The sequence below is a fragment of the Zea mays genome, chromosome 4 (genome assembly GCF_902167145.1).
Source record: "Zea mays cultivar B73 chromosome 4, Zm-B73-REFERENCE-NAM-5.0, whole genome shotgun sequence".
NCBI classification, from domain to species: Eukaryota; Viridiplantae; Streptophyta; class Magnoliopsida; order Poales; family Poaceae; genus Zea; species Zea mays.
The window spans coordinates 183,548,794-183,563,860 of NC_050099.1; the positions used below are offsets into that span (position 1 = coordinate 183,548,794).

At 47.0% G+C, this 15,067-nt stretch overlaps 1 protein-coding gene and 1 pseudogene across 2 annotated transcripts; one reads left to right on the top strand and one right to left on the bottom strand.

Moving 5' to 3' along the window:
• The first annotated feature begins 751 nt into the window (after nucleotides 1-751).
• On the top strand, nucleotides 752-10,420 carry LOC100194287 (bZIP transcription factor pseudogene; annotated as a pseudogene). Its single transcript, NR_159704.1, has 4 exons — nucleotides 752-1,866; nucleotides 9,487-9,557; nucleotides 9,826-9,855; nucleotides 10,217-10,420. The product of NR_159704.1 is annotated as a bZIP transcription factor pseudogene (transcript).
• A 2,247-nt stretch (nucleotides 10,421-12,667) lies between these two features.
• On the bottom strand, nucleotides 12,668-13,665 carry LOC100276390 (uncharacterized). The gene is given in 2 exon segments (NM_001150195.1): nucleotides 12,668-12,983; nucleotides 13,110-13,665. Coding segments are annotated over 2 exon segments (549 nt in total). The 5' UTR covers nucleotides 13,579-13,665; the 3' UTR covers nucleotides 12,668-12,903.
• Between the last annotated feature and the right edge of the window lie 1,402 nt (nucleotides 13,666-15,067).

The window sequence follows — 15,067 nt, forward strand, 5'->3', positions numbered from 1 at the left end:
TGGCTGTCCGGTGGTGCACCGGACAAGTCCTGTAGACTGTCCGGTGTGCCACCCGCGCGTGCTCTGCTCCTCTGCGCACGCTGGCGCGTATTTAATGCGTTGCAGACGACCGTTGGCGCGAAGTAGCCGTTGCTCCGCTGGCTCACCGGACAGTCCGGTGTGCACCGGACATGTCCGGTGAATTATAGCGGAGCGGATTCCCGAAGCTGGCGAGTTCAGAGTCGCTCTCCTCTGGAGCACCGGACAGTGTCTGGTGGTGCACCGGACAGTCCGGTGAATTATAGCGAAGCGCCTCTGAAAATTCCCGAAGGTGCGAAGTTTGGCTTGGAGTTCCCTGGTGCACCGGACACTGTGTGGTGGTGCACCGGACACTGTCCGGTGGCACACCGGACAGTCCGGTGCGCCAGACCAGCGCTGCCTTCGGTTATCCCTTGCTCTCTTTGTTGAACCCAATTCTTAGTCTTTTTATTGGCCAAGTGTGAACCTTTGGCACATGTATAACTTATAGACTAGAGCAAACTAGCTAGTCTAATTATTTGTGTTGGACAATTCAACCACCAAAATCATTTAGGAAATAGGTGTAAGCCTAATTCCCTTTCAGCTTTTATGACCCAGCACGCACCCAAACCCAACACCATGTGCGACCTCGAGCCTGGCGACGTTTTAAACTCCCCCACACGACTCCTTGGTGGCGACACATATCCATCCATTCCCCTCGCCAAGCCGCCACGGCCTGACTTTCCCTCCCGCACACCCGCGACCATACAGGCAAGTCAGGCATACACCAACAACGCTCGTCGTGCACCTCGCGCCTCAGGTCACCCCACCAAATTCCTCTTGATACGCCGAATTTCTTTTGCTAATTCTGCTACCTCCTGTCGCTAAGCCACCATATTCAGTCTAACCCCTGCTCTGAGCTCACCTGATTGGCGGCTCCGTTCGGCCTCTGGGCCTGGGTGTACCGACTACCGAGGGCTCTTTCGAAATGTCAATTGGGTCGAGTTTGGTGGGCTACGTGAAGCATGGATGAATTTCCCGGCTGGAAGCGGGAGGCGGCAGCAGCATCCGGGGCCGGAGCACCTGTCGCCGATGACGCCGCTCCCGCTGGCGCGGTAGGGGTCGGTCTACTCGCTCACGTTCGACGAGTTCCAGAGCTCGCTCGGTGGGGCCACCAAGGACTTCGGATCCATGAACATGGACGAGCTCCTCCGCAACATCTGGTCGGCGGAGGAGACACACAGCGTCACAGCTGCGGACCATGCCGCGCGGGCGCCGTACGTCCAGTGCCAGGGCTCGCTCACCCTCCCCTGCACGCTCAGCCAGAAGACCGTCGACGAGGTCTAGCGTGACCTCGTGTGCAACGGTGGAGGACCCTCCGACGAGGCTGTGGCGCCGCCCCACCGGCCCAACGGCAGCCGACGCTCGGGGAGATCATGCTGGAGGAGTTCCTCGTCCGCGCCGGCGTGGTGAGGGAGGACATGATGGCGGCGGCGCCCGTACCACCAGCGCCGGGTTGCCCACCACCTCATCTGCAACCGCCAATGCTGTTTCCACATGGCAATGTGTTTGCTCCCTTAGTGCCTCCGCTCCAATTCGGGAATGGGTTTGTGTCGGGGGCTCTCAGTCAGCAGCAGGGAGGTGTTCTTGAGGCCCCGGCGGTATCGCCGCGGCCGGTGACGGCAAGCGGGTTCGGGAAGATGGAAGGAGACGACTTGTCGCATCTGTCGCCATCACCGGTGTCGTACGTTTTTTTGTGCTGGTTTGAGGGGAAGGAAGCCACCAGCTGTGGAGAAGGTGGTTGAGAGGAGGCAACGCCGGATGATCAAGAACCGGGAGTTGGCCGCGAGGTCGCGTGGGAGGAAACAGGTAATGTTTCTATTTGTAAGTAATTTGTCGATGCTGGCTATTCTAAATCGTCATGTTTCCTGCTTACTAGTTATATATACTGAACGTGTAATGGTGTAAGTATAATGTTTATGTTTTGTTTTTCCTCATCATGTTGAGTATTTCGCAAGAATGGCGTGGAGAAAATTTCACCGAGAGTCCATGACAATTCATTTACATCAGATTTGCTGAGCTAGGGCCTTAGGGTTTAGAATGCGCTCGCGCTCCCGTGCGGCGCTCCGCCGCCGCTCGCTCGCCTTGGGCCGCCGATCTTCCTCTGCCGCCACTCGCCAGATATCCCGCCCCGCAGTTCTGCCCACCGCTCCAGCTCCAGCTCCAGCTCCAGCTCCAGCCCCATCCTCCGGCGGCATCGCCGCTGCAGCCACCCCCGTCCTCACAATCGCCTCAACATCTGGTTTGGAAGCTGGGGAGGGGAACTCCCATAGTTTCCCCCTCACGGTAAGCCCTACAAAGGGGGATTTTTGCTTGCAGGAGCAGATCAAGGATGCTTTGCCCCATGTTTTTCAGTCCCGCAGAGACAAAGTTCCGTCAGATTTGGATCTGCAGAAGCATGCCGCAACTGCTGATGGCACGTCTCTGCTTGCTGCGTCAGCTTCAGCGCCAAAATCTACAAGAAAGTTTTATTCAGAGACATCTTCAATCGGAGATCCTGTAGATCTGTTGGCACCGGCCCGAATCCCGGTCTCAGAGAAGAGGAAATGGGCAGTGGGCAGCTCGCCGGCGCCTGACTGCAATGAAGTTGATTTCAATTTCAATGCGAGCAATGCTACTTCACATCAGCTGGCTGTGGACGGCGGACATGACCTGAGAAGTTACGGCCGACTTCATTCCGGTCAGCACAAGGCTGACGCCCCGGTACTGGAAGAAGGTGGATGGAGTGTGGTGAGGCCTAAATTCTGGTGGCGCAAGACTGTTGAAAATCTTAAGAGATCTCCGTCTCAGCAGCAACATGACACGAAAGGTACCAGCACCTTCAAGACAAAGCTTCAGGGTAAATGCTACAACTGCCTCTCGCCAGATCACTTCGCTTTTCGTTGCTCGGAGCCTACTCGATGCTGGCAGTGCCTACATTTTGGCCATAGGGCTAGGGCATGCCCAGGAATTTACTACAGAAGCAGGCACAATTCAACTCCTCCCCAACCTGAACCAGTGCAGCATTCAATGCAGTACACCAGCAATGTCAACTCCAGGCGCCAACAGCACCAGCGACAACTCAACTCTCTTCTTAAGGAGCAGAAACAGGCCCCTGAACCTGTGCTCAACTTTTCTCCAGTTCAACACAACAAATCCTACCTCCGTGCAGCTCAGGAGGGCCAGAACATGGAGGCTCGCTACCCAGGTGACCCAAGGGCAAGACCGTCGCGCGCCTTCTGTGCAATTTCGGCGACTGGTTCAATCCGTCGTCGCAGGGATGATCTCATCAGCAAGGCGGTGGTGTGCTCATTCGATGGAAATAGCCATGAGGTTGACACCATTGTGGCAGGAGACATGCTGAGAGAGAAGTTCAATCTCTGCCATGGTCAGTATCAACTTGTCAAACATTTCCCAGAACAGTTTTTCATTATCTTTCCTGATGCAAGAACCAAGCAATGGGCTATTGATAGAAGATCAGTTTCTTATCGTGGGCGTGAGTTTCATTTCGGTGACTGGTCAGAAGAGAGCTATGCTAGAAAGACCAGTTGGGAGTTTAGAGTTAAGGTCCGGGTGGAAGGGATTCCTGTTCACTGCTGGGGTGAGGAGGTGGCATCAAGGGCCTTAGGCAGGAGCTGCACTATTCATTATGTTCAGGAGCGCTCTAGGCGTAGAGAGCGTACCCGTTCTTTTGACCTTTGGGCATGGTGCTCTGACCCCTGTGAAATCCCTAAGGAGGTGTGGCTAACGGTGTCTGAACCCGACTCTGAATTACCACCTATAAGCACCCCTCTGCCTCTTGTGGGTGCTCACCATGCTGAACCGACAGATCTGAAAAAAGGCCATGTGTACACGCTTCGCAACCATATTGAAGTGGTTGAGGATCTCTGCCTCATTCATGGGAGGAACACTAGGGGTGGGCCTATGAATCGGAAGCCTCGCAGAGAGTTCGTGTGGAGCTATGGTGTGTCTGACTCTGCTGGTGAAAAGCGGGAGCGTTCAGTGGAGTTCAGAGGCAGGGAGACCATGCGTCGGGACTGGGACCATGATGATGATGAAGATTTTCACCAGCATAGGCATCAGGACACTCGTCGACAGCGTAGCCTCTCTGGGTGGGCGCGTTCCTCGCGATGCCGTGGTGGTGTGGAGGACTGCTACAGCTCGAGTGGAAGATACAGGCCATCCACTCCTTTCCGGCGTAGGGGGATGGGGATGGGGCAGCCAGGGCGCTGGATTCCCAAGATAAAGAACAAAAAGGTCTCTTTTGCAGATCCTGTCATCACTGCTATCTGGCCTACAGATGTTTCTAAAGGGCGCATCTCTGCTGAAAATTCCATTTCACTGGGAGGTATGGATCTTGGCACTCAAGCTATGGAGGAATACCAATGTTCTGCACATCCCAAGGTATCTGTCCCAATTGCATCAAATTCTGTTAATGCTTTAATCCATTCATGGTCGACTAGGGGGACAGATTCTGCTCCAGTCTCTATTATTAGTGGTAGCCATCTTGCAAATGAAACAATCCAAGGAAATTTATGTATCCAGAATGTGCAAGTCGAGTCCAATTTTTCCAATTCTGAACCAAACAGTCAAAGGAATGTTGTTACTAATGAAGATCGACAATGCTTTTTACCTAGTAATGAGGTTCCACCTATTGGCCACGAATCATCAACACATTCCACCCCTCGGTCACTAGAAAATCAGCTGAACTCAAATGATAGGTTGCAGATTTTCATTGAATCAATCACAAACACACCAGAGCCGCCCCTCATCCTGTCCCCTCCGAACAGCAACACACTTGCCAAATCACCAGTTCTAGGGGGGTCAGATAATCTAGATGCTAATGTAACTATAAATGCTGGCACACCTGGTAAACGCTCGAGTAGCAGACTGGCAGCAAAACAAAGATTAAACGTGGGGGGTAGCCGTGACGCCATTTCCAAAGCACAGGAAATTCTCATTGCCAAGTTAAATAATTCTGCAGCCATACAATATCAAGGTTCAAGTGCGTCGACCTCCAATAACCATGTAAACTCTTTTGAACAGATTGAAGGCCTTTTCTCAAGGCCTCTCAGCAAGGATCAGATGGAGGCAATTATGGAGCTGGCAAATCAAGGGAAGGGGAAGAAAGGGAGCAAGCTCAGGGGCTGCAAAGTGGCGCCACTTAAGGCTCCCATAATCAAGGCTGCTTCGGGAATATGAGATGCTCATCGTGTTGGAGTTATCAGTGGTTTCCAGTTTTTATATTATGTGTCTGAAGTTGTTCCTACTTTCCTCTTGTCTAGGGGTAGAGCATGGTGTGCCGCAGCCTCTTTTGCCAGACTTTTGGCTGCTGCTTGACATTTGGTGGTCCTGTTGGATCTCGACCCCCACTCATCTGTATCGTTCTATTTTATGGCTGAAACTAAATTGTGTGTTGTGGGTCATGTGTTTCTGTTCTTCAATATTGATGGTGATCATGGCTGCTAGTCGGCATCAGATGTTAATTATGTTACCGCCTTTATGTGGCAATGTCTATTCAAGTGGAGAAATGGTTACTATCCAATGAATACAAATTGCTGTATTTTTTCTTGGAATGTGAGAGGTCTGAATGATCCCGCTAAGCGAGAAAGTGTGAGGCAAACAATTCTTTCTACGCACGCAACTTTAGTTTGTCTTCAAGAGACAAAAATTATGAACTGGACTAACGATTTATTAAAGGACACTGTGGGTTACAAACTTGCCAAGCAGACTGCGCACTTGCCCTCTATTGGAGCATCGGGTGGAATTCTTATTGCTTGTGATGAGGACTTTTTTGATATTACTCCAGTTACTTACGCTTCAACCTACTCATTATCAGTTCGAGTGAGCTCTAGATTGGAGGATGTGGTTTGGGACCTCACGGCTGTTTATGGCCCCCAGCAGGAGAACGAAAAAATGTGTTTTCTATCTGAGTTGTGTTCCATCTCTAACCTGATGAAACCTGAATGGCTGATTTTAGGAGACTTCAACATGATAAGGAGAGTGAGGGAAAAAAATAAGGGAGCAATCAACAAAAGAGTAATGAGGAAGTTCAACCAAACTATTGACGCTCTACAGCTCCTAGAACTGGACCTTATTGGTAAAAAGTTCACTTGGTCAAATGAACAGGATGATCCTACGATGTCTAGGATTGATAGATTGATGGCAACTACTGAGTGGCATGGGCTCTATCCAGCGGCTAATTTGCAGGCATTGTGTTCCATGACTTCAGACCACTCTCCGTTATTAATGCAGGGCCACTCTCCTTGTATTTTCTATAAGGGGTTCCGTTTTGAATCTTACTGGGTTCACATTGACGGGTTCAAAGATGTAGTACAACAAGCTTGGGCGACCACAGTTAACTCCTCTGATGCCATTCTTCGGTTACATGTTAAAATGATCCGCACGGCCAAAGCTCTTAAAGCTTGGAGACGACGCACGGTCGGTAACATCAAAGTGCAATTGGCTATCATTAAGATTGTCCTTACCATGCTGGAAAAGGCACAGGAAAATAGAACACTTTCTAGTGACGAACTGGACTTCAGGAGAAGGCTAAAAATCAAAATTCTTGGCCTTGCAGGCATCCAATTATCTATTGCTAGACAACATTCCAGACAGACCTGGGTGCGGTTGGGTGATGCAAACACAAAATTTTTTCTTTTGATGGCCAATCACAGAAAAAGAAAAAATTTTATCCGATCCTTGAATTGTGGAGACTGCCTGTTAACTAGTCAGGAAGATAAGCTACAAGAGGCTCATAGACATTTCCTAGAGATCCTTGGCACTAGAGGCGGGAGGACTAGTGTTGTTCGTTGGGAAAATCTAGGCTACTCGCCTTTTGAGTTATCCGAGTTGGACACCATGATCAATGATGATGAGATTAGGAATGCGGTTATGGGCATGCATTCAGAGAAAGCGCCTGGACCTGATGGTTTTATAGGGCTTTTCTACAAGGAATGTTTTGAGGTGATTAGAGAAGACCTTTCCAAAGCGATCAATGATTTTTATCATCATAAATGCAAAAATTTGCATTTGGTCAATGAGGCAAATATTGTTCTTCTACCAAAAAGGGAGAACCCTGACAGGATGGATCTATTTAGACCAATCAGCCTTATCAATAGTTGTATGAAGATTATAACCAAAATAATGGCAACAAGGCTGGCGCCGCGTATGAATGAAATTGTCTCCACTACCCAAAATGCCTTCATTCAAAAGCGATCAATTCATGATAATTTCCTCTACGTCCAGAAAGTGATTAAAAAACTTCACAAGAGCAAACAAGCAGCCCTATTTGTCAAGCTAGACATATCAAAAGCTTTTGACTCTCTTAATTGGGCATATCTTCTAGACGTCTTAAAAGCCCTAGGCTTCACCCAAAAATGGAGAGATTGGATTGCTACCATCCTTGGATCATCTTCATCCAAAATCATCATTAATGGTCAGCAAACCAAAGAAATCAAGCACATGAGAGGGGTGCGTCAGGGGGACCCACTATCGCCTTTTCTCTTCATCCTCGCAATGGATCCCCTACAACGAATGATTGAAAGGGCAGCTCATGAGGGGCTACTGGGCCAGGTATTACCCAATGGGGCAAAGTTTCGTTGTTCTCTTTATGCAGACGATGCGGGGGTGTTTGTTAGAGCAGACAAACTAGATCTCAAAGTTCTAAAAAGAATTCTAGAAGCTTTCGAATGGTGTTCAGGTCTAAAAATCAATTTTGAGAAAACAGAGATTTTCCCAATACGTTACCCTGAATCTTTATGGTCAAATTTAATGGAAGTTTTTCCAGGCAAGTACTCTAACTTCCCTGGCAAGTATCTCGGGCTACCGCTTCACTTCAGGAATATTAAAAGAATAGAGTTTCAACCTCTAATTGAGAAAATAAATAAAAGGCTTGCTGGGTGGAAAGGTAGGCTTCTTTCAAAGGCAGGAAGGGAAACCTTGGTTAAATCTGTGTTGACAGCGCAACCGATTTATCTTCTAACTGTTTTCCCAGCTCAGAAATGGTTACTTAAAAGGATCGACAAGATAAGAAGGAACTTCCTTTGGAAAGGAGAAAATTTGGATTCATGTAGTGGGGGTCATTGCCTGATAAATTGGGCTACAACTTGTTTGCCAAAGAATAAGGGAGGTCTTGGCATACTCGATCTAGAGCGCTTTGCAAGAGCGTTAAGGCTTAGATGGCTATGGCTACGATGGACGAATAGAGACAAAGCATGGACTGGGTTGCAATTACCTTGTGATAAAGCAGATGTCGATCTATTTAATGCATCTACGATTGTAACAATTGGTGATGGCAAAATGGCTGATTTCTGGAGATCAAGCTGGATTCAGGGTCAGGCCCCAAAGAACATTGCGCCAACCTTATTCAAGAAAGCAAAGAGGAAAAATATCTCAGTGTGCCAAGCCCTTACAAACAATCGTTGGATGCACTTTTGTTCTCCTTACACACATGAGGATGAGATAAAAGAATTCATTTCCCTCTGGCAAGGTATCAACAGCACTCATGAACTAAATGATCTCGACGATACTATTTTATGGAGGTGGACGACGGATGGGAGTTATAGTTCAAGTAGTGCATACAAAATTCAGTTCGCAATGAATTTTTGTAAAATCAAAATTTCTCCTATCTGGAAAGCGAGAATTGAGCCAAAATGTCGTTTTTTCGCGTGGACCATGTTGCATAACAGAATTCTGACTGCGGACAACCTACAAAAGCGGGGATGGCCTTGCAATCCAATTTGTTGTCTTTGCAACTTATCACAAGAAAGTATGCCTCATTTAGGCAAAGACTGCCCGTTTTCTGTAGAGGTTTGGAACATGATCCTATCTTGGGCCAATCTGTCATTTCTAAGTGGCGTTCCTAACCTCGGCTCGTTGTATGATTGGTGGAAGAGATTACGGAACCGTTGCTGCAAGGAGTCAAAGAAGATTTTCGATGGACTCATCATCTCCTTTTGGTGGAATATATGGTTGGAAAGAAATAACAGAATCTTTCAGGGACTTCAAAGATCTGCTATCCAGGTTACGCAATTGGTGAAAGATCAAATTGGGAGTTGCAGTGTATGTTAGATTGAGTTAGTATTTGTTTTTTTTTCTTCCTTTCATTTTTTTCTTTTGCTCCGTCTTCTGAAGTCTGTTATCTATTTCTCTTCTAATATATTGAAGAGGCAAGTCTTTTGCCGCTTCCTTTCAAAAAAAAAAAATACATCAGATTTGCTTCAAACAAATTAGAATATATGCCTTAGTACTTTAGTAGTGTGTATAGTTATGCTACATTGGTATAAGCATATGAACTTATCAATTATGTCTATAAATCTCTCTCTCTCTTTCTCTTGAAGGAATCTAAAGTGAAACCTATTTCTGAATGAATCTAGTCTCCTTTCTCTAACGCTTCTAAACTGCTAGCGATTTTAAGTAGACATATTTGTACTTTGTAATGTTCGGCAGGCGTATATGATGGAGTTGGAAGCTGAGGTGGCAAAACTTAAAGAGTTGAACGATGAGTTGCAAAAAAACAGGTATGCTCATATGATGTTTGCATTTTTTTTATTTTTTTGGTTCACGATTGTGAAATTCAAATAGTTTAATTAATACCTTTACTTGAATTTGAGACCATTTGGGATACTAGAGAACCTTATGTCTGACTCTTGTCTGACTATGTTCTATGTGTTGTTCGATCGCATTTTCTACTCAGCCTCTCGTCTGACTATTTTCTATGTGTTGTTAGATCACATTCTTCATAACTGCTGCTATTTATTGCTAACCGATTTCTTCTCAAATATGCAGGTCGAAATGCTGGAGAAGCAAAAGAATGAGGTAATTGCTTCCCATTTTGAAGAAGATACTTTTGCTCTGGTTACAAGCTATAGACTAGACTCTTTCAATTTAGTACTAGCAGCGAACTTTGTTGATGTGTAGGAAGTTGTTTTCTACAAAAGGAATTCTATAATGTGTAGATTCCCTTGTCATGAAGTATATTACAGTCAACCCTAACAGCATCACATCATGAATATACTATAGCCCTATGATCATGCATATCAATTTTCCTCCTTTGTTGACTTGATTGGCAATGCACGGTTTGAAACCTCAACAATTATTATTGAAGAAAATGAAAGATCTCTAAACTTGTGGTCATGTGACTTGTTGGCATGATACAATATTATTGTCTGGTTGGCAGCTACTGATGTCCAGAGAGTTCTGCGTTCAAACTATCAGTCTATCATGCCCATATATTTGACTCAAGCAATACCTTGTATGTGAAGTAAAGTTGTAGAGAAATTGATAAATGATTAAGTCCAGGACGGATGTGGATGTGATTGATTGTATTTTCCTACAACTGGGGCTACGTGTGGTAGCATTTTTAAGCTGGTTAAATGATTTCAAAATTCTCTGAATGGATTGGCCAACTTCCACAACTGGTGTCGCCATGCAGTCTGTGCTTTTCTGTATGCAACTTGTGTGGTGTCCACTACAGGTTACCTATGTTTTTGTCAATGTTTTTTTTTCTCAAGCTCTTCCCGCTATTTGAATAGCTGCAGTGTCTGTCTGTGATCCTATGTTGATCTGAGAAAACTGAGGACGACCAAGAAAATATGTAGCTCTGTTTTACCATCAGAAGCTAAAAAAATGTTTGTGTAGGATAAAAAGATTGATGGACAATTGCAGCTTCCTTCTGCATAGTAAAGTTTCACAGTTAAATTTTTACTTGCATGGGGAAAAATCATTGGATGTTGCGCAAAGCAAACAAGTTGTTTCTCTATACGACATTCCATTAGATTCGTGGCCAGTTTTATTTTACCTTATTTTGTTGTTGGTTGTTCTATCCCCATTGACTGATCAGTATAATCTTCAAATCTATGGAGTATTTATTTGTTTTGTACAGAATTTCATGTTCTGACGGTTGCAAAAACAAATGAAAAAAGGGAAGTCAACAATGCTTTGGTGGTTGTTGGCTGCAGGTCCTGGAGAGAATGAGACGGCAAGTCGGACCCACGATAAAGAGAATTTGTCTGCGGAGGACGTTGGCAGGTCTGTGGTAAGCTCGTGGACCTGTACCTAGCAGTATCGCTCGTGAAGGAGGAGTGTGTATAGTAGGGGGAAGATGGACACACGGTGGCCAGAGTCGCCCTTGTTCACACCGCCATTAATCCAAAGCCTTATAGGCGCAGATAGATTGTCTGTGATTGTCACTTTATAAGCTTTTGCCCTTTACATCAAAAAAAAAAAAAAAAAAAGAAAGAGAGTTCACGCGAATAGAGAAATTTGTATGTAGATTCAGCCCGGTCAGTTTGTTGACTGAGGTAGAGTACTTATGCTCCATTTTGCTTATTTAGGCTTTCTGGTTTGGTGTGATACCATGTGACTATATGTGTATCATCATTCCTTGTGCTTTGTAAAACCAATTTAATTGTGATGTAGACTTTAGAACAGCTGACGTCCGCTGCCCAAGCTTATAGACATTGCTTAAGAAAGGAGTATTAAGTTGTCGTTGTCGTTGTTGTTGTATAATTACTTACTATTGAAGCTGTTTTGGGCGAGTCCATTCTGGGGGCGTCGTCAGTGATGCTCGCCGTCGCCGGTCAAGGGAAAGAGCAGCCTATTTGTTGTGCTTGATTGGAAGGGAAACAGCGAGAAGAGTGCCTTCAATCATACGACGCTACAAAACCTATGCGCATGGCCCCTGCGACCTCGTGTGGGCTGCTTGGCCGGGACCGGGAGGTCGTGCGGTGGTTCGGGTGGCCTGGCCGTCCTAATCGCAATTAACAGGACTCGCCCTCTCGGCACGTGCAGTGTCGGAGGCACCTGTCAGAACGGTTGGCCATCCAGTGGGCCCCGTGTGGCGCATGGAAGAACCATGGACGGAACGGAAGGCATCTGACGGTGCTCATGGAACCGGTCCCGGTCCTCAAGACGCCTGCTCCCTGCTGCACTGCATCCCGGTACGGCGCAGACATCACTGGCTGAAAGACGCCGTACGCCTCGGGTACGGACTGCAGAGGAACCGTCGCTCCTCCTCCAGTCCATTAGCGCTGGCCCGAGGTTGCTCTGAGTTATGCAAGACGAGGCCGCATTAGTTAGCGCTGTAACCACGTCGTTGTCTGCCCTTGATTAGTATAGTACGTAGTTGATTATTAGGCAGGTGCTGTGCTGCTGGACCAGGGACGGACAACAGTGCAGTTCAACCAAGAGGACGGGCACGTGATGCGTCCGTGCGCACCGCACCTCCACACCCCTGGCCCCTGCCCTGTTGCACTCGGCAGTAGCTCAACGTGACATGGGCAGCGAGCGCCGTAGCAGCTAGAAGACGGCTTCGCTGCGCCGAAACGACAGAAACGGACAGCCGGACTCCAGACACGCCCGAGTCCTCTCTTTTCCCATTCGTCCAGACAGCCTGTGGCCCGCCTCACTAAACAATTCTCGATTTCTTTTGCCGGTTTTCATGAAATTTCTTTGATCTGCAAAACCAGTGTTAAGGAACTCTGAAGGATCTATGAAGCATTCTTTTTTTTTTTTGAAAGGAATCAAATTAATCTACCTCTTGAAAGGAGGTGAGAAACTAATATGGACATGAGAAACTAATATGAACTAGGGGAAGCAAGAGGATTTTAACAATTATTAACCAAAGTGATTAGGCATGGTGTTTCGTCTTTGATTAGCTAGCGGTCCGCAATGCAAGGTGGCAGGCGGCGGACACCAAACCCTAACAGAAATCCTCTCCTTTTTTTTTTCCTTCTCGAAGCGACCGGGGATTCCTTCCTTCTGCTGTTCTGCATCTCGAATGATTGATTCTCTCCCCGCACCCCACGCCACAAATGCAAGGTGGTGGCGGCGGCGGCCATGGCTCGGCCGTACGTCCTCGAGAGCTCATCGGCGGCTCAGCAAGGACATCGCAACCACCTGCGCCCACTGCTTCAGCCGCATCTTCACCGTCTCCGGCGGGTCGCCTGCACGAACGAACGGGTCAGAGATCAGAACAATAATCGGATCGACAGATCAAGAGGGGTGTGATTGCCTAGAACGGAGCCTCGCGGGGGGGAAAGTACTGTACTATAGTATATATGGGAGATTACCTGGAGATAGTATGGACATGGGGCTGCCGAGCGGCGACTCGTCAGAGGACGCCTCCGACGCGGCGCCGCACGAGCACTTCGGCCCTTCCGCTTCGCATGCCCCGCCCCCGCCGTGGACGGCGTAGTAGAGGTCGAGCGCGGGCAGCGTGTCCAGGAGGCGGTTCCTCACGGCGCAGCCGCACGCCGCGCACACCGACTCCGCGGGCTCGAAGCCGAACCCCAGGTCGATGCACCCGCGGAGCTCGGCGAGGTCGTCGTCCGTGACGCTCCGCGCGCGCCGCAGCGCCGTGCCTCCGCGGCGCATGTCCCGGCGCCGGCGCTCCCACACCTCGTCGCGCTCGATGTCCGGTGACCACGACTTATGCTTCTGCAGCCCCAGCGCGGGCGCCGCGGCAGGACACGCCTTCTTCTCCCCGCCGCCGCCGCCGCCGCCGATAAGATGAAGATTGCGCTGCCACGCCTTGTCCATGGCCACGGCACTGCTGTACACCCTTCCCTTCCCTCCACGGCTCCACCCCCTTGCGACTGGGGTTTTTGGAGAAGCGAGAGATTCGAGGTGGCTGGAGGCGGCCGCGGCGGATTTTATCCTCCGTCGCTGTGGTGGATGCGGGCTTGGTCAGCTGCGTGACGTCTGCCGATGTAAAACGAACGTATATATAGATCGTATCTTCCTGGTACACCGGGTATGAGATGGACTCCAACGGTGGATCTTTTGGACCAGAAGAAGGCTGCAACTGTAAAAGGAGAATTATCAGGCATTGATTTCGGTCACGGACTCACGGGGGGAGGGTAAGGAATTTTCCGTTATTCTCTTACTAATGGCATTTTTGAATGATCAGTTCGAAAATTTCGTGTGTGCGCAAACTGAAACCTTCGTCGGTCAGCCATGCAAGCACACATTCCGACTGTTTAGTTGCATGCTTCTATATATATGGAGAGATTGTATCGCCGGACTATGGTATGTGCATTCTTTTTTTAAAAAAAAATATCGGTTCGTGTTCGTTTGGCTTTAATCCGTATTAGTTTCTACTGCTAATACAATGTTTTATCTCTATGGATTATAGCTGCAACAGGCAAAACAATCGTCTTACCTGCATTAAAAATCGATCGGTTTACTACAAAATGAAAAACCGGAAAGTTCAGTTTTGAAATTTTACTTCGTTTTTTCGGTGAAAAACAAACACCAAACTTAGTTACAAGACTACTTACACAACTAGTTTACATGACAGGTTATACATAATTTTAAAAGGTCAAAATTATATAGGTACAAAAAATTAGAGATACATCAAACATCACATACAAATAAGTTAATAACAATTTAATTGTATAACACATTTCGTTCACATAATCAAAGAGTCCAATTCCATAATCGATAAAGTTTGGTATTTTTGATTTTTTTTATTTCGGTTTGGTATAATGTGAAGATCGATTACGATACCAAACACCTAACTTCATAGATGCAAAAACCAAAACTGAACCGAACTGAAAAGAACCAAAATTTTAGTTGTTCGGTCGGTTTTCAATTTATATTAAAAAAATTGTCCAATAGGATAAATCCAATCAAGTGCTAGGGATGTAATTTGCCTGATTAGGCTTTCTACAACAGTGATTCTATCTCACCCTCTGTCTTCGTCCACTATTTCAAACTCTACTTTGCAGATATTATGATGTATACCACAAATCCTCAACCTCATGATTTGCTTGGAAGACCAAAGGCAGCGTACCAGCGTATACAGGTTGTCCGCATATATCGGCACACAAATGAAGACGTCTTTTTATTTTGTTTTCTCCATTTTGTCTTCTAATTTAAAATTTTAATCATCGAACCAGTTTTATACTTGTGTTTCTATTTTTTAATGAACTTAAACTACTCATATTATGTGGTATTTAAAGATTTATTTATGGATTCATCTCTAGTACATGTCTCAGTGCAAGCAATTAAACAAAGTTTATGCCTA